The following is a 24,978-nucleotide window of genomic DNA, read 5'->3' as shown; positions in this document are numbered from 1 at the left end:
TTGCAGGCTGACTCTAACTTCCCAATCCTTTATCCCATCAACAATTAAACTTTGGAATAATTTGAACATATCAGTTCGAAATGTAGACTCGTTATCAAAATTCAAAGTAGAATTAAAAAACTACGACATTCGAAATGAGAATCAATCTAACTTAAAACATTATTTATATGGTCCAAGAAAATTGAACATAATATTAACCCAATTTAGATGTTCGGCATCGTTCTTGAATTGTGACTTGTTTAGAGCTAACATTATATCTGATCCAACATGTAAATGTGGTTTGGATATTGAGGACATGCACCATTTTTTCTTTGATTGTCCTTTCTATCTAAATGAAAGGGCTATTCTGTTTAATGGTCTCAGCTGGCTTCCCGAAGGCTGCGATTTGGACTTAACACTACTGGTTTTTGGAAGAGACACTCTTTCCTATGATCAAAATGTGCAAATTGTTAAACAAGTATTCAATTTTATAAAGAGATCAAAACGATTCCTCGTAGTATAGTATCAACATAGGTAAAACACACATCATCATCATTATCATCATCAACCTAATCTCTGTCGTTCTTTCCTCATTCCCTCTACTTTTTTCAGTATAGATAAGTTATATTTATGTTGTTTATATTATATGATGTATGCTCACTTTCAATTTGTATTGTTATATATATTGTATTGTGGAGAAGACTTTATAAGTATGTTTTACTTGTGTCTGATCCTTTTTCGCTTTGAGCAAATAAAATATGTTTAAACTAAGGAGTTTGTCTTCTCACTAATAAAATGTTTGGTGACTTATCTTAGTTGAATGGATCTATCCCATCGAACTTGAAATAAAATAAAGGACACAGCATGCAGATACAGTTAAGTCGGCCTCATGTCATGACTAACATTTAGAAATTGACAGTTAATGAGGATCAGTTGAGAACATAACTTCACGAAAAGAGAATTGACCTCGGCGTCAAAATTGTGAACGTTTCATTTCTATGCAGCAACATTTCAGCGCCTGTGAAGACCGGTCCTGTAAAGTGAGTATTAATATACCACCCAGTTGATACGATTTCCGAGAGCTTGCATTTTCTATCATGATTTCTTTGATATGTGATTGTTGATAACAATGGGCTATTAAATCAAAGGTTCAAAGTTGTGAAGATGAAGATACACTTTACCATTATCGTAACTACAATCCCGTTATATTTTCCTTTATTACAACATAAAATTGAGAATGGAAATAGGGAATGTGTCAAAGAGACAACAACCCGACCAAATAAAAAACAACAGCAGAGGGTCACCAACAGGTCTTCAATGTAGCGAGAAATTCCCGCACCCGGAGGCGTCCTTCAGCTGGCCCCATAACAAATATATACTAGTCCAGTGATAATGAACGCCATACTGATTTCCAAATTGTACACAAGAAACTAAAATTAAAATAATACAAGACTAACAAAGGCCAGAGGCTCCTGACTTGGGACAGGCGCAAAAATACGGCGGGGTTAAAGATGTTTGTGAGATCTCAACCCTCCCCCTATACCTCTAACCAATGTAGAAAAGTAAACGCATAACAATACGCACATTAAAATTCAGTTCAAGAGAAGTCCGAGTCTGATGTCAGAAGATGTAACCAAAGAAAATAAACAAAATGACAATAATACATAAATAACAACAGACTACTAGCAGTTAACTGACATGCCAACTCCAGACTTCAATTAAACTGACTGAAAGATTATGATTTCCTCATATGAACATCAGGCACAATCCTTCCCGTTAGGGGTTTAGTATCATGCCATCATAACATATATGAGAAGAACATAACCCGTGTCATGCCAACAACTGTTTTTAGAATAAATGTGTTTAGTTCCGATGCAAAGACCTTATCAGTGACTCAATATTAACGCCAAAATATGCAATCTTTACCGGATAAGACTTATCAGCGACTTTGTACTCACAAGTAACATGACGGGATGCCGCATGTGGAGCAGGATCTACTTACATTCCAGAGGACATGAGAATACCGCTGGTTTTTTTTGTGGGGATCTTTTTGCTCGGTCGTAAGTTTAATTGGTATATCTCGTCTCTCTGTATCTGATTTTATGCCCTTTATGGGCCTTGTAATTTGGGAAATAAAAATATATACATGGTTATCGGTTGAACATAAATTTTATAACGATCAACCAAATCATGATGACGTAGTAAAACTATCAAAGAAATGGTCTTAATTGTACCATTCAGAATCATTAGTGGGTCCAGTAGCTCCAGTGTATAATTGTACCATTCAGAATCATTAGTGGGCCCAGTAGCTCCATTGTATAATTGTACCATTCAGAATCATTAGTGGGTCCAGTAGCTCCATTGTATAATTGTACCATTCAAAATCATTAGTGGGTCCAGTAGCTCCATTGTATAATTGTACCATTCAGAATCATTAGTGGGTCCAGTAGCTCCATTCTGTAATTGTACCATTCAGAATCATTAGTGGGTCCAGTAGCTCCATTGTATAATTGTACCATTCAGAATCATTAGTGGGTCCAGTAGCTCCATTGTATAATTGTACCATTCAGAATCATTAGTGGGTCCAGTAGCTCCATTGTATAATTGTACCATTCAGAATCATTAGTGGGTCCAGTAGCTCCATTGTATAATTGTACCATTCAGAATCATTAGTGGGTCCAGTAGCTCCATTGTGTAATTGTACCATTCAGAATCATTAGTGGGTCCAGTAGCTCCATTGTAAGCAGTATTAAAACATCATTTCTTACTCTTTGTTTTAAAGCGCATTTACGCTAAAATATGTTTCTATGTTACTGCATATTCTGCCTCATTTATGTTTTATTAAGATGAGGCCATATTGCAGAAAGACACCTAGATTGCTGAAAGACGCATAAATTAATCAAAATCAGTCATTTTGCATTAACCGTACCATCTTGGTGTGATATTAGCGACCCCATACGGGTTAATAATCTCATCGGTGTATATAATGCATACAGATACTGTATAAGGAAAACGAATATGCGTGTTAACTTAACCTACTCAAAAAATAGGACACCAATAAAACTGTTCAAGTTCAGTCTTAAGTATCAAAATTGTGCACTTTAAATCTCACTGAAGAATACACCTTTATATTTACACATAATTATATAATTTTTTTATCTGATAACATATTTTTATCAACGTTCAAGGTAATGTTTGATTGTTTATTTTATAGTCGTAAAAGATGGATACAGTGGAGAAGAAGCAAAGGATATGTGTCCTGGCTGTCGATGGAAGCAAACATTCAGATCTCGCTTTGAAATGTAAGTTATATCATGATATCGGATTGACCTATAGTCGCTGGAATTCATTCAGTCTAGTGTTTCAATTTATGTTGTGGTCATTCGTTGACTACATGACAAACTTGATCGTATGGTTGAAAACTGGGTTACTCTTTACCCATATAATATCCAAATACACCGACAAAATATAAACAGGCACAATAGATTGAAATATTTGTAAAATACTGCTAAAAGATAATAAATTGTATTTTAAAAACAAAAATTGACCAACGGAGGTACCGAAATTTTGTGTTTTAGGCATCGTTCAAATCATAATTCGTAGATTTCTTTGAAAAATGACATCGTTAAAGCCTCGGTCACACCTTACCGGATAGCTCGAACGGACGCCTAACGGATAACTTTTTTTCAATCCGTTCATGTCCGTTAGACGTCCGTTCTTATCCGTTAGACGTCCGTCCATATCCGTTGCATGTCCGTTAAGGGCATACGATACAGTTACAGGGGAGGTAATGACGTTGCTAACGTAAAATGTTATTTTTGCGACGTCAAACGGTGACTTATCGGGAAAAGATGCAGTTTTCGACTGATTTTTATCATTCAAACTGATTTTACTTGAAAACGAGTTCATGGACCCCTCTTTTTTAAAAAGACATTTTGTTTCATTTTGTAGGGAGATTATGTGGACCAAATTTAATAAAACTGTAAATAGTGCAATTTTTTTAATTTTGATAAATATACGGCAAAAAATTACGTTTTTTTCTCAATTCATGACAATTTGATAAATATGACTTATTTTTGAGTAAAGACATAAAAAAAAGTTATGGGTTTCTTTCGAAAGGGAAAATACGGTCAGAAATCCGAATTTTTAGCAAATATACAAAATTTCGACCTCATTCAACTCAAAAAGTAGCACATGAAGGTATATTTTTTATTGCATATTTGATTTAATCAGGCAAAAATTAGCCTATATATATAGAAATTTTCATTAAACTGGTTTCCGTTTTATCCGCCAAACGTCCGGTAGAAGTCCGTTGGTGAATTAATCTTTCAGACCTACAACGGATGTATAACGGACACGTAACGGATACAAAACGGAAACGAAACGGACGAGTACCGTACAAAACGGACGCCTAACGGACGTTCAACGGACATTTTATCCGTTGGACGTCCGTTCAAAGTTTTGAACATGCTCAAAATTTTCACCGGACAGAACGGACCAAACTCCGGACAGTGATCGTTTCCGTTCCGGAACTTTTTTCCCTTACTCCATCAATCACTGCCACCGGCTTTCGAAATTCGTTCCAAATTTTGGAACGATTATCTACGCAATAAATTTCCTCAGAACCATTAGTTACCGGCTTGAAAAACGTCAATTTTATAATTTCTTCCCAAAATTTAAATAACTTTTCCTAGATATAAAAAATGAGCAATAAATTTACGTCCCACACAGGACCTTTATTATGTGTGTGCATTCATATCTCAGTTATCTTCCCCAGCCCTTTGGAAAGTAAATATGGAGGGAAACGTGAATCAGATAATAGAAATGTATGTTAGGCGCATAGTCCCTCCTAAGTCCAAAGAGAAAACAAGCCTAAATGCTGCAAAATAAACTTGGACAGGTACAAATGATGATTTGAATATGCGGTTGTCAACGGATGAAGTTCATTGAATTTTGGTCTACCAAATTATGCAAGCCTTTCCATGTTTCCTTTTCAAAGGGACACCTTTTATCCATTTATAGTTGGATCTAGGGTGGCCCAGTCCTCCTTTTTCCCCTGGAAAATGTTTGGTTATTATATAGGGAATCACTGAAGCATGACTGGAACCAACAACTCCCCCTCCCCCCCCCCCCCCCATATTTAGGTCAGTCAATGCCCCTTCCCATAATATAAGACTTTAGGTTCATATCATTTCCGTTCAAGGTTTAACATTGTTAGTTAAATAACATAAAAATGTGTCATTTTCATTCTTTTTACATATGTACTTTCAATACATGCATGTCAACAGGTCAATACATTCTCAGTATGAAGTAAAGAGGTTGTCAGTAGACTACAACCCTACATATATAAACTTTAAAGTTTGCATCCTGGACATATAGTGAAACACATTGGTGACTAATTAACAAATGATCATGTTAACTTTCCCTTCAATATGTTCACTAACTTGATAAGCACATAGTATATTGGCCATTTGATTTTTGCACAATAATTGGGACAGAAACTCTTTAACACATTTTAAAAAAGTGCTGTAATACATATATGATCATGATTATTAAAATATGGAGTTCAGGAATGATTGGTAATGTGACTATCCACCAAAGTTCAAATGATATTGATTTAAGCAACTTTAGGTTATATGGTATAACCTGCATGTGCTACAGTCTTATTTAGTAATCTCCGTCATTTTGTCATGTCAAACCTTACAAAATGTGACATATTTTCACATGTGTTCCAGATCTTCTTACCTACAATAGCAATTATAATGTTTATTCAGTTTTATTTTATTTGTAACAACCACACATCCAAGAGTTATTGCAGGCTTGAACTTTTTTCTGACATCATCAACTCAAGTTTGAATATAGTCAGTCTTTCATTTCATCAATCATGACAGAGCTTGAGGTGTAATAAAAGTTTAAAACAAGAAAATCCATGAAATCAGCATTTATTTACGTTGTATCTATAATAATTTTTCCAAAAGTGAATTGTTAAAATAAGTTTGCTCCTTCCAAAATATAATGCTCTGTTGGCATGGTTGGGTGCTGCTATATACTACCCCTAGAAGGAACCCTGAACAATAATGGACACAACATTCAAGCTTGATACAGCTCTCAATTTGGATTGTGATTATCATGATTATATATTTATTTGACATAGCTTGATTTCTGGCACAGATTAAATGTGGATTAAGAACTTTAAATTTTAAAACTGGATATTTCCCTTATAATATATGTACATGTAATATGGTATAATATTCAAAACATAAATACATGTTGAGATTCAGCATGTCAAAGAATCAGAAGAATTGAACTTTTAATGAAAACTAACTAAGTTTAGTTTTGAACTGTTAGGACTTCAATGTGGACTAATTTGATAATGGGGCTCAAAATCTAAATTCATGGTTAGATTCAGCATAACAAAAAACCCTTAATATTTTTTTTTATAAAAATCAAAACAACTTTAATTTTGGACCGGTTGGACCATCTTGTACAGATCCGTTCTCTTATACTTTAGTTATTGTCTAAAAACTAAATGTCTCCCAATGATGACATCACCCTACCATTACACAGCCACACATTTCAAGCAGTTGATTGAAAAAAATTATCAATGCAGTTTAAAGTTATGTGACTTCCAAGAGAGAAAACAAACCTGCCCCCTTTTAATAGATGAATGGTACATGTAGATGTAATGGTCCTAATAACTATAAATCCTATTCTTGTTCAAGCATTTTACCTAGACACCTATGAAATAATTCTTTGAAATACTGAAATACTGAACCTTGCTGCATTAATTTGTATTGTATTTTTATTACTGCTCATCAAAACATTATCTTGACCCCTTCTCTCTTACATTATTGTACATATATACTCTTTACTTTTACTGCACATTAACTAATTTCAACTATTTAATATACATGATTGGGGACTGGGTTTTAAGCTAACAGATACCTTGGTAGCTGTTACACCCAAATTATGTCCTGATACTCTTGGCATTAACAATAATTGATATTGGAGTTGTGTGCATTAAATTTAAACCAGTAATGAATATATGTACTGTAAATCAATTGCTTATATTTCAAAAACTTTGAAAAGGAATCAGGTCCAATTGCCTGTTTGTCACTGCTAAATTATTGTCTCACTAGAAATTAAAATCTCATAATTTTTATTCAGTTAGGAAACACAAGAGTGCACACGCTGAAATGTCTGGCCTTCTTTACTAATCATTGATATTATGTTGATAGTCCTAAAGATAAAGCTGTATTTCAACTGTCACATAAACTTAACATTAACCAATGAACCATGAAAATGAGGTCAAGGTCAGATGAACCATGCCAGGTAGACATGTACAGCTAACAGTTTTTCCATACAATAAATATAGCTGACTTATTGCTTATACATGTAGTTTGAAAAAAAGAACAAAACACAAACTTTAACACTGAGCAATGAACTGTGAAAATTAGGTCAAAGTCAAATAAAACCTGTGCAACTGATATAAAGATCATAAAATATTTCCATACACCAAACATAATTGACCTATTGCATATAGTATTAGAAAAAAACAAACTCAAAAACTTAACTTTGACCACTGAACCATGAAAATGAGGTCAAGGTCAGATGATGCCTGCCAGCTAGACATGTACACCTTACAATCATACCATACACCAAATATAGTAGACCTATTGCATACAGCATAAGAAAAAAAGACCAAAACACAAAAACTGAACTATTACCACTGAACCATGAAAATGAGGTCAAGGTCAGATGACACCTACCAGTTGGACATGTACACCTTACAGTGCTTCCATACACCGAATAAACTCGACCTATTGCTTATAGTATCTGAGATGTGGATTTGACCACCAAAACTTAACCTTATTCACTGATCCCTGAAATGGTCAAGGTCAAGTGAACACTGTCTGATGGGCATGACAACCTTGCAAGCTACGCACATACCAAACATGGTTATCCTAAGGCTTTTACTTATGATAAGAGAGAATTTCACATTACAAAAATTTTTAATCTTTTTTCAAGTAGTCACTGAACCATGAAAATGAGGTCAAGGACATTAGACATGTGACTGAAGGAAACTTTGTAACATGAAGCATCTAAATAAAAAGTATGAAGCATCCAGGTCTTCCACCTTCTAAAATATAAAGCTTTTAAGAAGTTACCTAATACAGCTGCCGTCGCCAGATCACCAAAAAACTGGAAGCTACATGGAGCTTGAATATCTCATATGGTAATATATGCCATAATTATTTCAACATCAAATTCTTGACAAAAATTGATGTCTTTGTAGTAAGAGCAGTTGTAATACTGCATTGTTTTATGCATAAAATCTACTATTTAATCAAAAGTGTTTATAATGTATCCATTTTAAGATCGGGTTAACCCGGTTTGCACAATAATAATTCATTTGCAAGATAATTTAATTCCTGTTTTCTTCTTGTTGATAGCAGATCTGTATTTGTTGGGCTATAAATTTGAATATATTCACACTTTTTGATGAATGATGGCCAATTGAAAGTTTTAAACTATTCTGTTAATTGTATTCAACTTTAAGTATTGTGTTTTGTGTTGTTGGGATGCTGTCCAATGAACCTATACCCCACATCTCCTTGTATCATATGTTCATATATTTGGAAAAAAGTTAAATCATATTTAACTGTATTATTTGGCTAAAATTGAGTCTGAGATAAAACTATTCTTTATTTCTATTTTAATTAATAACAACAATACATGTATGTTCATGCTTAATTTATGAAGACATGCAATTTTTTGAAAACAAAAATTTAATCAAACGAAAATAAATATTTAAAAATGCACACAAATTTCCATGCGCAGCTAGTATGCACTTCAATTCACTCATTGAAACGTGAATAATCCTTGTTTGAGAGTGCATTAGTCTTGTTATTTGTAAGTGTGAGTCTATTCCATTTATGTATACATGTAGAATCTCTACAGGCTTTCAATGCGTCTCATATAACTTGGTAAACTTCCAATGATTAGGTTGACATAATTGTGATCTGAAAATATATAAACATTTTTTTTTTAACTTTGTTACTTCTGGTTTGATGTACAGTAGGTAAGGGATGTATATGGTATGCCATTGTTTGTCCATCCATCCTTTCAAATGACAACACTTTGTTCAATATCTCAAAGTAGAAGGGGCTAAATAAAAAAGGTTTTACACCATTTTCAGAAAATAATGGTTTTTTTTTTTTACCAATTTAAGAGTTACTATGGCAATAAACTTAGACAAAATTTATAAAATTCTTGATTTTCCTTGTTTTTTTGGTCAAATAAAAATATATTTTAGACTTGATATGTGTGCATCCAAGAAAGTTATACATTTCCAAACATAATGTGTCTTTTTGAAATAGTTGACAAACATTTTATATTCTTGGACCAAAAATAGTCCTTAAATATTATAGTCTTCTTTGCTTTGAACAATTTCTCATGAAATTTTAACACAAAATTTAGATTGAGTTCACTTTTAATTTTGATTTTTTGGAGTCTGTTGTTCAAAAGTTGCAGGACCTATCAGATTTAGGGTTATTTTTCACACCTCATATTAAGCTTGAGTTTGCTTAAAGTCAATAATCTCATATCTGTACTGAATGTCTTTCAGTTGTTTGTATACTTGTACCGGGCATGTCCCCTCTTTTTTTTGGTTAAATGTATTTCTTTTTGTATCCATCTGATGAGTTAATACTTTTTCAACTTATTTTATAATTTGTTCTTATTTTGTACTGTTACACCACTGTTTCAGGTAAGGGGAGGGTTGGGCACCAGCTTTCATGTTTAACCCTGCCACATGTTTATGTCTGTCCCAATTCAGGAGGCTGTAGTTCAGTGGTTGTTGTTTGTTGTATCACATATTGTTTTTTTCGTTCATTATTTTGTACATAAACTAGGCCAAATTTCTTGTTTCAATTGTTTTACATTTGTCATTACAGGGTCTTTTATAGCTCTCTGTGTGGTATGGGATTTACTCATTGTTTAAGACTGTATGGTGACCTACTTTAGGCTACAGTTGTTAATTGCTGTCATTTTGTCTATCATTGGATGAGTTTTCTTATTGGCAATCATACAACATCCTCTATTTTATACAGTGTAGTTGTATCTAACAATTTGATCATATAATTAATATCACCATATATATAGGAAATATAGTAATATTTAGAAAAACTTTTGTATTTGTTTTAATATATAATTTGGTCTTGTATTATATGCTCAAATATATCTAGCATTTGTCTAGTAAAAAGCAGTGGCGGATTTACCGGGGGGGGCACAGGGGGCATGTGCCCCCCCAGTTCAGGTCACCAAAAAAAAATTTTAACATTATAATTTTATTGCTACTGAATCTTCTTAATATCTAGAGCGGAAATGAATCACAGCTTGATTTGACTTTTTATACTGGCCGTCAATTAATGCCAGCGTCCACATGCGTGATTTATGACAACTTGTCGATGGGTGTGTAAATATTGACACCTTTGTGTGTTTTTAATTTCTCTTTGCAAGCTTAAATTATGGAAAATACATTTACATGTTGATTGGAATAGTACGAATTTTTATTGGTTTATAATACAATACAGATTAAAATCGATTACCAGGTGAAACTTCTGATCTGTGTTTTTAAAGAATAGGTACAAATTATATGTTTATGTTGATAATGTTGGTATACATCTGTATTTAGGTTCTTAGTTTCTCTCCATTCCAAAATACAGTACTCACATTACCATTTTATTTAGAATTTATGTTTTTTCTCTCTTCAAAACAGTCTTTTTGTGAATTTATTCAGCAACAAATCAAATCATTAAATTATTTTTTAATACCATACACGTTTGTTTTTTAAATGGAATGGAATGTCCTATTTACTTCCGTCTTTTTTTCAAGGAAAATCGACAATTTGTCAAACCCCCATTTTTTTCACCGGTCTAGGAAAAACATGTTGAAATGACATTTTCTTATAAAAAATCATTAATAAAATGCTAAATGATTTTCCTAAGATCTATTTTGTAACTGAATCTGGGACTTAAAAATTTCTTTAAATGCCCGAGCATACAGTTATATTTGTTTATTTTTATTGTTTCAATTGCCATGTACATGTATGAGGCTAAAAAAGGTCACCATTTGTAAGGATATGAAGGTGTTTTAGATATTAGAATAATGTACAAAAAAGTAAGTCTGGAAGTAAGGCCAAAAAAATATAGAGGTGATGAAGAAAATATTGATTGATTGTATGTTGTTTAACGTCCAGTGGCAAATAATTGATGCATGTTGAGAACAAATATAATAACAGATCAATTGGCAGGAAAAGAAAGTATAAAGTGAAATAGTAAAAACAATAAAAAAAATCTAGAAATATAGAGATATAGAAACGATGATCTGACCCTCCCCCTTTTAAAAAACAACCAAAAACAAAACACTCACACTCGCATATACCGTATATACATCTCTAAAAAATCTAAAATTTTGGTTTCATGGTGCCCCCCCAGACATCAAGGTTCTGGATCCGCCCCTGAAAACTAAATTTTGTGAACAACCAATTTATAACTTTCATAGAAGATATACTTACGGTGTATCAATTGATTCATATTGAAGCTACATGTACACTGTACATGTATATGTAAACTTTCTCACAGTTTCATTCTGTCTGGTTCCAAGTCTTAACAATTACTGTTAAAGTCTCCAAGGAAACTAATTCAATGACTGTGTTCAAAGTCATTCTGGTTGACATAGCTGAAATTAATAAAGAGATAATAAAATAAGTTTAACTAAAAATAAATTGTTGCATTATTTATTAAACATATATGACAGAGTTAAAATGACTTTCAGATGTGTTTAGGTTTTTAATGCTTATGTTTGAGACTCAAAGAATTTATCATTAATTATGTTTATATTATATATTTTACTTGGACAACAAGTTAATATATATCCAATTGATAATGGACATTTTATAATCAAAGTGACAATAATGCCTCAGGGCTTAATCCTTTATCCTTCTTAAATTAGGGGCAGAATCAATTTGCGCCAATTGCAGTTTTGAAAAGGTATTAATTGCGCCACTCTCTTTTATTTTGATGGTATTAATTGCGCCAATAAATGAAATGAAATTGCGCCACATTTACCTGTAAATATTTTTTACTTATATCATACCTGTACATGTTTTACCTATATCATACATGTACTATAATCAACTTTTCCATTTAAGATTTAACTATACACTCTATCATCAAATTTAAGTACATGTATATATATAAGGCCAAATTAAATAATATCTATGAAAAAAATAGGGAATTTACTTTATTCCACATTGGAAGAGATATTATATTGTAAAATGCTTATTGAAAAGACGACAAAAAAAACTCTAAGGCAGGCAGCTATTTGTAACCTTAAATCATAGGGTAAATGGGGAAATAGGAAACACACGTATTTTTTTATTTGCCCTTAATGATTTTACTTGGGGGGGGGTATTATTACATTGTATAAATTGACCGGATAATAATTCAATAAAATATTCTTGAAATAAATAGTAATACCAGGGATTGAAGTAAAAATTTTAGCATTGTAGCCCACAGCTTAAATTTTATAGCCAACATATATATAAAATAATATATATAAAAAAAAAATTGAAGTAGCCCACACTTAAATGCTTGTAATTGTAGGGCTATTGTTTGTGGACTCATGCTAATTTCAAACCCTGAATACTGAAATGAAAATGTTCCCATCCAGACTATTGTACATTTATTTTGCACATGACTATGATGACATATATAATAAAAGCAAAATTCATAATAAATCTAGTATGTGTGTGTTACCCTGTGTTATTTTGCAAGTAAATACATTGTATAATAGTTTTATGATTGTTACGACACCAGTATGGTCAACCAAATGGGTCTTGGAACGATCGACCTTCATCTGCGCCTCCATTTCAAAATATTCAATTGCCAATAAATAACATGGACATGACAAGACCATTATCCAATCCGTCCGCTTTCGAAAGTCCTCAGATGACCAACCATATTTCACCTATGAACATGATGACTCCGCCGCCAGCAAATCCTTTTATGCAATGGTTTCCTCCGCAAATCCCTATGAACATGTGTGCTCCATGGCGTCAACCATGGAATGTACCACCCTATACACCTTGGCCACCAAATATTGCAACATTTCATCCTGATGCTCAACAAAACATTCACAATTAACCAATAATAAACAAATTATGAATCTAATCTAGTCATGATAGAAAGTATTTTGTTGTAACTGTTTAGTATTATTATTTTTTATTTTTATTTTTTATAATTATTGTTCTTTTTACAGCACATACATTTCTTATGTAGCTTGTTATATTATTTTTATGTTTATAATCAAATGATGAAGTAGAAAAAAAGAAAAAATAATCATCAGTGTTCACTATTACACATGTACATGTATCATATTATAGTCCCAACATCCTAAAATAACCCAACCAAATTTATTATTGAACCTAGAATGATTAACAAATTTGACCAAAAGTCGCTCCTCAATATAGCCATGTGGAATATTGAAGGGCTTATTAGTTCAAAAATAAATGACAGTCACTTTTTACAAGTTATTTCAAATTTTCATATCCTTGGCTTGGTAGAAACATGGCTGGAAGATGTCAATGCCTGTACTAATTTACCGGGGTTTGATCTAATTGTTGCCAAAACAAGAAAAAAGAATAAAAAAGCCAGAAGAAACTCGGGGGGAGTAAGCATTTATGCCAAAACATCTGTCTCTAAAGGTATATCAAAATTGGCAACCAAACATCCAGATATAGTTTGGACAAAATTAGAACACAAATTTTTCAACCTCCCTAAAGACATTTACGTAGCTTTTGTTTATATATCTCCTGAAAGTGCTGCCCATAGTGCAGATGATATTCAATCTATGTATACTCACTTATTAGAAGGAATTGTAAAATACAGTAAACTTGGTGATATCCTTATCCAAGGGGACTTTAATGCTTACACCAACACTATGCCTGACTTTATTGTAAATGATGAAAAAAGTCATTCTAGTAATGATGATGATTTTTATAAGTTTGATATTACTTTGCCAAGAAATAATCTTGACCATAAAAGAATAAATAATAGTGGTAAACATTTACTTAATATGTGTAAAGAATCAGGACTTAGGATCCTGAATGGTCGAACCACATGTGATTTATTTGGCAGACCAACCTGTATTACTTATAATGGATGTAGTCTTGTAGACTACTCAATTGTATCAAATGAACTTTTTAATTCTGTGGGTTTTTTCCAAGTACATGAATTTACTGCTTTATCAAACCATTGTCCTATTGTATGTGGTATTTTGTCTAACATTGTCAACAACTGTAATTTTTCTTCAACACTTGAGGATTTACCAGGCAAATTCATTTGGTCAGATGAAGCTATAGAGCTCTACAAAACAAATATTCAAAGTAAAAATATTAAAGATAAATTTAACAACTTCATACAAAAAGATTTTGGTGATGTCAACGAAATGGTTGGCGAATTCAATTCAATTTTAATAGAAACAGCTAATATGTCCACAAAATTCATTAAAAGGGGTAAACCTAAAAGAAACAAATCTAATAAAACACAGAAAAAACCATGGTTTTCTGAATCGTGTAAAGATCTGAGGATCTCTGTTAAAAACTACGAGAAATTGGTCAACAAATTTCCGTTCAATGCTGAATATAGAAAATCTTTTTATACTTTTCGCTCTCGCTTCAGACGTAGATGTAAATACGAAGAGAAACAGTACAAAGAAAAGATTTGTAATGAGTTGGATAATTGTGTAGAATCAAACCCTAAAGTTTTCTGGAAATTGATTAACAAACTAGATCAGTCATCAACTTGTAAAACAAATGAATCATTACCTTATAATTCTTTTAAGGAACACTTTGAAAAACTAACTCTTGAACACCCCGAAATGAATCGTTTTCAGGAAAAAGTCACAAAAATCTTTGGAAGTCTAAAGGCTAAATTACCTTTTAATAATGATATAAATGAGCTTAATGGTGTAATCACACCAAGTGAAGTCGTAAAGGCCATCAAATCACTAAAAAATGGTAAAAGTCCATCTATTGATTTTATATCTAATGAGATGATAAAAAATTCGTAAGGGTTCCACGGAACCCAGTGTCTCGCCTACTTTTGCTGTTAATCACAGACTCAACAAAAATGAGGAAAAACATCAATAAAAATTTCCTTCTCGATACTGTCTTTTGATTGAAAGAAGCTTCCAAGTTTGGTAAAAAATCCAGGATAGTTTATGAATCTAATAAATAATTTATAAACTTTAACTGCAGACTGTATGTAATGTTTACTGGAAGAAAAACTAAGTCCATTTATAAGTAAAATACGGAAAAAGTGATTTTTTTTTTTACAAAATTTACTTCTGAATAATATCTTATGATCAGAAACAAGCTTTTGTCTAAGTTTGGTAGAAATCCAGGATAGTTTAAGAACATTATAAAAATTTCAAAAATTTTAACCACAGAGTGAATGTTTTGTTTCTGGCAAAAAAACTAAGTCCATTTATAAGTAAAATACGGAAAAGTGGAAATTTATTTTTACAAAATTTTCTTCTTGATACTATCTTATGATCATAAACAAGCTTCTGTCCAAGTTTGGCACAAATCAAGGATAGTTTATGAAAGTTATTAAAATTTAAAAAAACTTTGACCACAGAGTGAATGTAATGTTTCCTCGCAGAAAAACTAAGTCCATTAAAATACGGAAAAGTGGAAATTTATTTTTACAAAATTTTCTTCTTGATACTATCTTATGATCATAAACAAGCTTCTGTCCAAGTTTGGTACAAATCAAGGATAGTTTATGAAAGTTATTAAAATTTTAAAAACTTTAACCACAGAGTGAATGTAATGTTTCCTCGCAGAAAAACTAAGTCCATTTATAAGTAAAATACGGAAAAAATGGAATTTTATTTTTACAAAATTTACTTCTGGATACTTTCTTATGATCATAAACAAGCTTCTGTCCAAGTTTGGTAGAAATTCAGTATAGTTTAAGAAAGTTATTAAAATTTCAAAAACTTTAACCACAGAGTGAATGTAATGTTTCCTCGCAGAAAAACTAAGTCCATTTATAAGTAAAATACGGAAAAAATGGAATTTTATTTTTACAAAATTTACTTCTGGATACTTTCTTATGATCATAAACAAGCTTCTGTCCAAGTTTGGTAGAAATTCAGTATAGTTTAAGAAAGTTATTAAAATTTCAAAAACTTTAACCACAGAGTGAATATTTGTGGACGCCGCCGACGACGACGACGCCGACGACGACGGAATGTAGGATCGCTTAGTCTCGCTTTTTCGACTAAAGTCGAAGGCTCGACAAAAATGGTACCACCTCTACCATGGAATCTCTTGTTAAACTTTTCAATTTTGTCTTTAATGAAGGTATCTTCCCAAAAATATGGAATGAGAGTCTTCTTGTCCCACTTCACAAAAAGGGTAGTAAGGCCGACCCTGGAAATTACCGAGGGATTTCTATCAGTTCGAACCTTGGAAAAGTGTTTAACAAGATTATACATGCCAGATTATTAAAATTTACACAATGCAACAATTTGATAAGCAAAAACCAAATTGGTTTTATGGAACATAATCGAACAGCTGATCATATTTTTTCATTGAAATCAATTATTGAACAATACAAGACTAAACATAAGAAAGTTTATGCTGCATTTATTGATTTAAAAAAAGCCTTTGATACGGTATGGAGAATTGGATTATTCCATATACTATTAACACATGGAATTCCAAAGAAAATTTTTAACATAGTTTTTTCAATGTATTCCAAAACAAAGAATAGAATAAAATTTAATGATGGTTTAAGTACATATTTCATATCTGAAAGAGGTGTTAAACAAGGCGATGTTCTAAGCCCTTTACTATTTAATATTTTTATTAATAATATTGTTGAAAATTTAAAAAACAATAGCACAGACCCTGTGCTAATTGGTGATGATAAGATTCATTGTTTGTTATATGCCGATGACTTGGTACTATTGTCAAGTAGTCCAGAAGGACTACAATGTAGTCTAGACACTCTAGCTCAGTTCTGTACAGATTGGAAGCTGGAAGTAAATTCTACAAAATCAAAAGTCCTAATATTCAATTCTAACGGCAAATCATTTCAAAACTTTTTTACTATCAACAAATATTATATTGAGACAGTTGATAAATATTGTTACCTTGGGATAACTTTAAAATACAATGGCAAATTTAACCTGGCCTCCAATTTATTGATGGAAAAGGCTAGAAAAGCTCTATTTAAAATAAAGAAATCTCTTAGTCTCAACAATTCATGTAGACTTTTAGAAAAACTTTTTGATACAATGGTACTTCCAATTTTATTATATGGAAGTGAAGTTTGGGGTATTGAATCAATTCAAAAAAATAATGAGAATGAACCATATGAAAAGTTTCATATAAAATTTATAAAAGAAATTCTGGGGGTTCACTGTAAAACTTCAAACCATGCATGTCGCAGTGAGCTTGGTAGACTCCCCTTAAAAGCTAAAATTTTGTTGTCTTCCATGAAATTTTTAGATCATTTAATCTCATCTAACAAAATCTTAGCTCATGACATATTTATTCAAACAAGAGAAAACAACCTATGGACAAGTAATATGAAGAAATGTATCCATAATCTGGGTTTCTCATATTTAACATCTTTTGATGTAACTATTACACCTATGCTTGCTCAAATAAAACAACGAATTCATGACCAAATTTTACAAGAACAGAATTCATATATTACTGAATCATCAAAACTATCATTTTTTCGACATTTTTGTTTTTCAAATAAACGTGCACACTATGTTGACCAATTGAATATGTTGAAAGATAGGGCACCTTTGGCAAAACTAAGGCTAAGTGCACACAATCTTGAAATTGAAAGAGGTAGATACATGCAAGTTAACAGAGAAGAAAGGTTGTGCAAATTATGTCATAATAAAAATATAGAAGACGAAAAACATTTTATCTTGCACTGCACAAAATATGAATCACAAAGAAATGTTCTTATATCAAAATTGTCCTATTTTAAAAATTATGACAAACAATCTAAAACTGAGGATGAATATATTAAACTATTACTTAATAACAAGTGTAGAAAAACACTTAGATTAATATCATCTTTTATTAATCATTCATTTGAATCAAGGAAAAATTTCCTTATAAATGAGTAATATGAACAATTTGAAGCTATAACATACAATATACTTCTTCTTCTTCTTTAAGTTTTCCAGTTTTCCATCTGAATAAAGATGATTAATAACTGGTGCATACGTGGCCTATTTATTAAAATTAAGTTATATTTACAAACAGTGCAAAGAACAGATGTAGTGATTAAAACTATGTACATGAGATGAAGTTTTTTAAATAATAGTGGAGAGAACAGCATATGTTAGCTGATCTCTGAAAGAGTCGACTGTCTGTGTATTTACTACTGTGGTTGGTAATAGATTCCATTGAGTTATTGTGTATGGGAAGAATGAAAATCTGTACGAGTCTTTTGATGTATAAATATGTCTGAAGGTGTGAGAATGATGTTTTCTGGTTCTTGAGTCTGATGGAATGAGAATTGTGCTAGATGGTATAGCAACAAGTTGATGTGTGATCTTGTACATCATAACCAGTCGTGCACGCAGTCTGCGTTGTGTCAAAATAGGCCAGTTTAGTGTGTTCAGCATGTTTGATACACTACTAGTATTATGATACCTGTTGCAGGCATACCGAGCAGCTCGCCTTTGGACCATCTCTATCTTTGAAATAGATTCTGAAGTGTGGGGGTCCCAAACTGAGCAAGAGTATTCGAGTTTGGGACGGACAAGTGCTTGGTATGCCTGGCTCTTGATGTTTTGGTTTGATGTTTTCAGATTTCTTCGAAGGAAGCCGAGAGTTTTGTTGGCCTTTGATATATTGTCATCTATGTGTTTGTCCCATTTAAGGTTTGATTGTAATGTGATGCCTAAGTACTTAGCAGATGTAACAGATTCTAGTATATGATTGTGGAGAGTGTAATTATGTTTTAAAGGTTGACGTTTAGTTGTTACAGAGAGAACATTACACTTGTCTGGGTGGAAGGCCATCAGCCAGTCCTCTTCCCATTTTGCAGCTGCGTCAAGGTCAGCTTGCAGTTTTAGGCAGTCACTCTGGGATTTAACTGGCATGTATAAGATACTGTCATCAGCAAATAGTCTTAGTTTGCTATGTGTAAGGTAGTCTGGAAGGTCGTTGATATACGCCAAGAATAAGACAGGACCTAAGACAGTACCTTGAGTACTTATGTCAGTAGTCTATTCTTACAAATTAACCTATATATATTGATATTTATAACTGCACATTTCATTGTTCGAAATGTGCCCAATGATATGCTATGTAGTATTTATTGTTTAATTGCTGCATCATTACTATTAGTATACTAGTTGTATGGGCCGTTGCCAATTATTGTAATTGAGTTTGTGCCAATAAAATATTTGTATTTGTATTTGTATTTGTATTTATTTCTTTATTCCATGAAATTATATATCATGTATATATCTGAATCGAGTTTTGAGAAAATTTATCCCTAATTTAATCCATATGGAGCAGCTTCTCGGGTAAATTTAACCACTCAGACTCTCACAACATTTTATGCAAAGTCGATAGTTTTCAAGCCATAATTGACCACAATCGATTTCTTCGACCTAACGATACAGAATTTTGCAAAGTTTCTATTTAGTAAAATTATTTGAATTGAGTGTATTTTACTTACAGCTATCGTTTTTATTCATGTATTATGGTAAAGTTGATAACAGATATCCTCATTCATCAATGGTCGGCCATATTTGCTTCAGTAGCAACAAAAGGTCATCACGGGTCAAACCACTTGAAGAGCGCGTAACGAAAAAAGCCGAAGGCAGTGATTAGTGTAGAGTAGTATTCGGGCCCGTATGCGGATCGGAACTGGAACTGCCGGGGAGTTTACAAAACTTGGCATGTTTAACAAGATGGGGTTTTACTTCGCTCATTTATTTGTTCTTTAGTCCTAACTTTAATCATGGAAGTAAAATAATACTTCCATGCTTTGATAAACTTTATATAGTTTGAATGCCACTCTCGCTAACTTACGGCCATTGGTTTTGATGATTTTAATCACACATTCAACTTAACTATAGTTGAATTTGAAACTCTTTGCTGCGAAGTAAAGAATGAAAAGCAATGAGCAGACCACAGAAGAACAGCATTGGGGTATTAGTTAAGTGCAACAGTCCAAAAGTTCAAAACGACATTACCAGGATGTCTGCATACATTGTATATATAATCAGTATCAAAACTTGACTTTGAAAACATTAATTTGCATAAATCAATAGTTGTGTATGTGTTTTACAGGGTATACTGAAAATGTTCACAAATCTGGGGACAAAGTTTTGCTAACACATTGTGTTGACCACAGAAAACATCTTACGTATGGATGTAAGTATCAATAGCATAATACTTTTTTATTAGTATAAGGGCGAAATGTGTATATTGACATAGAACTTAGAAGATAGCTTACAAGATGGGGCTTCACAAAACATGTTACATATTATTTTCAGTAATATTTTGGGACTCAGTGTTTTATGTGTTAACTACACATAGGATCATGCATAATGTGAGGACAATTGTGTCTTCTTATAAATATCATATATGCATATATACACGACCCAACTGAAAAAAAAAACATAACTTTTCAAAACCATTAACGTATTATACATGTGGAAGAAACCCTCTTATATGATTCAAAAGAAGAAAAAAGCATGTGCCCTTTTCCCAACACCATAATTGCTCTGCTCTTCCGTGACTGGTGCCATGTTCTTTCTATTTCTTTTAGAGGCAGATAATTTGAACAAATGGTGGTGTAGCTATAGTGTGGTCTAAGTTCTATTAAAAGTTGGCTCTAATCATAGACTTAAAAATGTGTGTGTTTTTACTAAGCACACGGAACTTTTCAAACTAAATCAATGACTGCACGGATCGGAGTCGAGTAAAATTTAACTGCATCTGGAAAATCGGTTGTGCACTCAGAAGTTGAGAAGAGTACATCTTATACAAAACTGCAGTTTATGTGTTTAGAAGGGTGACACTTGCACAACATTGTTTGTTGTTCGGTATGACCAAGTACATACACGTTAGATTGAGGAAAATAAGATGGAACCCTACGAAAACTAGATTTAGATAATATAGCAGACAATTTGATGTTCTCATAGTTGTTGAAAATTTTCAGTTGTGGTTGAAATGGTTATTAAAAACTTTTTCTGATCTTTGTTCGTGTTGTTGTCTCTTTGACACATTCCCCGTTTACATTCTCGATTTTATTTTAATGATTATGAGATCAACAGTAAAAATAATACCACGCATGTTAGAGGAAACGTCATTAATTAATGTGCACGAAAAAGAATACTTCATTTAAGAATATTCATAGACATATATATGTCTCTGGTATATTGAAGAAGAAAATTCAGAAATGAAAGCAATATCGTTTTCAAAATGTAAGGATGTGCTTTGAGTAAAGAGGGTCATAAGTATAACAATTCATTAAATGACAATACACAATTTTGAGGATGTATTGTCAAATTTTACAAAGCATATACTCTACCATTGCAGCTGTTTCCATGGTACCAGGTAACCCCGATTCTATCACTCACGCTTTCGCAGCAGAAGAAAAGAAAGCCAAAGAGCTGATGGAGAAGTATGTAGCGGATTGTAAAAAGCTTGGAGTGAGTATATGTATGCACAAACTATAATAGTAGTACTCAACAATATGCAGACCTTTTCTGGGGCAAGAAATATTTCATAGTGGGTTATTCAGTGACGGATCCAGAAGTTTTCATAAGTGGGGGCCCACTGACCGCCTTAGAGGGGTCCGCTCTGGTCATGCTCCAGTGATTCCCTATAATTTCAACCAAATTATTCCAAGAAAAGGGGGCCCGGGCCCACTCTAAATCCGCCTTTGAGTTATTTTATCAAAGTTTCCCTCTTTTTAACGAGGTCCTGCATTATCATCCTGCGTTTCTATTTGGCGATGGCGTTAATCTCTGTTAATTGGACTTGCGAGTCTATATCCCTTAGGTATATTTTAGTAAGTATTTTTAATTAATTTAACAATTCATTGAAATATCTATTTGACAGCTGCATGATGTAGATTTAGTGAAAGTAATCGGCGAACCAGGAGATGGGATCATAAAGGCTGCTGAAGAAAAGAAAGCGGACATGATAATCACAGGCTGTCGGGGTTTAGGACAGATCAGAAGAACAATGGTCGGCAGTGTCAGCGACTACATTTTACACCATTCGCATGTACCTGTCTTTGTTTGTAGACATTAACACTGCTAAAATATATATGTATGATCTCAAAATACAGGAAGATTGATATTAGGTCAATACTTTAATATTATTATGAAAATATATCATAAATGTAATGCCAAGTTATTGGGTAAACTATATTTATTCCATACCGTCAGTTTTGACGATATTTATACTGATATTTTAAAGTAAGATGCAATAAATATACCCGTTTTGATAATCGATTAAACTATTTCTGTTTAAAAAAAAATAAATTTTTACATTCAAATCAGTTCGTTATATTGTAAACATGTTTTTGACCCGGGAAAAATTTACCATTGTGCAGTAAAACAACTGATTGTCATCTTTAAGACAAAATTCCAAGACATATTGCAAATTAAAACACGAATGCCTTATAGACTGGCACAGTTGGTTAAGACCTAATCTACGGATCGGTGTAAGCAATGATTTGTATCCCATGTGCAACTAACAGTTGCCAGAACCTTTAAGAAAACAAAAAAATCTATTATCACAATGATCTGAGTCAACAATGACTGAACAATCAACATTCCATAACTTAATTATTTTTCCTTTTACCGGGTAACTACCTACGTCACATGATCTTATACAGGTAGTTTTTAAATGTACAGGTATATATATTTATATTTCTCTCTAATAGAATGTGTTGGCGTAGTCGAGTGGTTACTTCGAAACTTATGTTTAAATCAGTAATTTAACACACCGCGGGATCGCATCTCACGAGGATCGCATCCCGTAGAAACCACTGACGCTTTCCAGCATTTTTGCACCTCTTTCCGTGTTTTTTCTTGTATATTGTTGTCGTTTAGCATCGAATAATAAGTTAGATGGAATAAAGGAAGCGTATTAGTGTAAGGGATAAATTTGTCCTGGTAAAATATGTCTGGGCGGACAAATATTACTAGTATAAAAAGTCCATGGTTTCAGAATATACTAGTATATTTAGTCCGATGTTAGTAATATATGTCCCCAGACTAATTTTCCTAGGTAAGCATGTCCTATAAAATCCTATAATAAATTCAATTGCATTTAAATTTTTAAGAGTTGCATAGTTATATTTTTGATAAAATTTATGTCCCCAGACTAATTTTCCTAGGAAATCATGTCCATGTCATTAATAGTCCTAGGATAAAATGTTCATGCCCTTAGTTTTAAAAGTTGAATGAAGAAGACAAAATGAAAGAGTTGTGTATCAATATTTTTAATAAAATTGACTCCAGACGAATATACCTAGAATATACCTAGAAAATCATGGCCATGTCATTATCAGTTATAGGTTAAAATGTCCATGCCCTTAATTTTACAAGGTGAATATAAATGTTATATGTTTTAATATTGTTAAAGAGTTGTGTATCACATTTTTAAATAAAATTTATGTCCCTAGACTAATTTTCCTAGGAAATCATGTCCATGACATTAGAATTCCTAGGTAAAAATGTCCATGTCTATTATAAAAGGAAAATGTTATAAGTAATGGAAACTCAATATTTATGTTTTAGTTAGGTTATAAAGGAAATGTCCTTTGTTTTAATTGGAAAAAATAAGGAAATTTTCGAATCTTGATTTTTTATCTATTTTGACTGTTTTTTTATGATGTAATAAAACTATTAGAAAAACAAGTCTTCTGACAATTTTTCCTAGGAAAATAAGTGCCAGACATATTTGACTAGCTATGGACTTATTTTCCTAGAAACATTTGTCCTAGGACTTACATTCCTAGTAAAATCATAGACATGGACTTGAATCACTAGGAAAAAAAGTCTGGAGAACAAAATTTTACTACCGGACCAAATTTACTGTTACATTAGCGCCACACCTTTTTTTGGGCTGATAACAAAATAACGTCAGCCAATCAGACGACGCGTTACATCCAATATTAAATTATTGCGTTATAACGCAAATATCTTGATTTTAATTATTCATTAAGTTTTGTATATATGTCCGTCTGTCATTCATTTCGGATGTGATTTACTACAAGACAAAAAAAGAAACATACATACAAGGCCAAATCATTATAATAAATATGCATAGGAATAATGGAATACTTGAAGTGCAATTATACATAAATTAAGACTGATTTGTGTATAAGAAAAGTATATAATTTTACAAGAAAAAAGATATAGTATAGTATAATATAATTTAACAAGAAAAAAGATATAGTATAGTATATAATATAATTTAACAAGAAAAAAGATAAAGTATCTATAATACTAAAATAACGAGGTCCAATTTATCAGCCGTCATCGGGTAAAAACGACAAATCAAAGAATTCAACTTTATTTATAGCTAATATAGGACAATGGTGTAGATTAAAAATTACACCACTCCAGACCCTTTTGTTTTCCACATAAATAATATTGCCAATAATCAACAAGTTCCGGGTCGAATCCGATACCGATACCAATAGTATATTCACCTGTTACCTATTACCTTATCTGTACGTTCCGCATCTGACAGGCGCACCATCAAACGGTGTATTTGATTTTGCTATATATACGGGTCATAATCACAGGGTTGACACTACTAAATTAAATAATTGTCAAATTGTTCCCTAATGTATGATTGTAGTATTTTAATTAGTAAGACTTTCTAAGATAACAATACGAATACTAAAA

General features: G+C 32.4%; 1 protein-coding gene and 1 long non-coding RNA gene across 2 annotated transcripts; one reads left to right on the top strand and one right to left on the bottom strand.

Annotated features, from left to right (window-relative positions):
- Positions 1 to 3,127: 3,127 nt before the first annotated feature.
- LOC143073537 (universal stress protein Slr1101-like) lies at positions 3,128 to 22,565 on the top strand. The gene is made up of 4 exons (XM_076249174.1): positions 3,128 to 3,281; positions 20,393 to 20,476; positions 21,647 to 21,759; positions 22,172 to 22,565. The coding sequence occupies exons 1-4, from the start codon at positions 3,203 to 3,205 to the stop codon at positions 22,364 to 22,366; spliced, it is 471 nt and encodes a 156-aa protein (XP_076105289.1). The 5' UTR covers positions 3,128 to 3,202; the 3' UTR covers positions 22,367 to 22,565.
- On the bottom strand, positions 8,672 to 19,962 carry LOC143070868 (uncharacterized). The gene is made up of 3 exons (XR_012976749.1): positions 19,776 to 19,962; positions 11,558 to 11,721; positions 8,672 to 9,002 (listed from the first exon to the last, which is right to left on the bottom strand). It is a non-coding gene; the product is annotated as an uncharacterized LOC143070868 (long non-coding RNA).
- Positions 22,566 to 24,978: the final 2,413 nt, after the last annotated feature.

The sequence above is a fragment of the Mytilus galloprovincialis genome, chromosome 4, assembly GCF_965363235.1.
Source record: "Mytilus galloprovincialis chromosome 4, xbMytGall1.hap1.1, whole genome shotgun sequence".
Lineage (NCBI taxonomy): Eukaryota > Metazoa > Mollusca > Bivalvia > Mytilida > Mytilidae > Mytilus > Mytilus galloprovincialis.
Note: the sequence above shows the minus strand (reverse complement) of the source record. Positions and strands in the feature narration are given on the sequence as shown.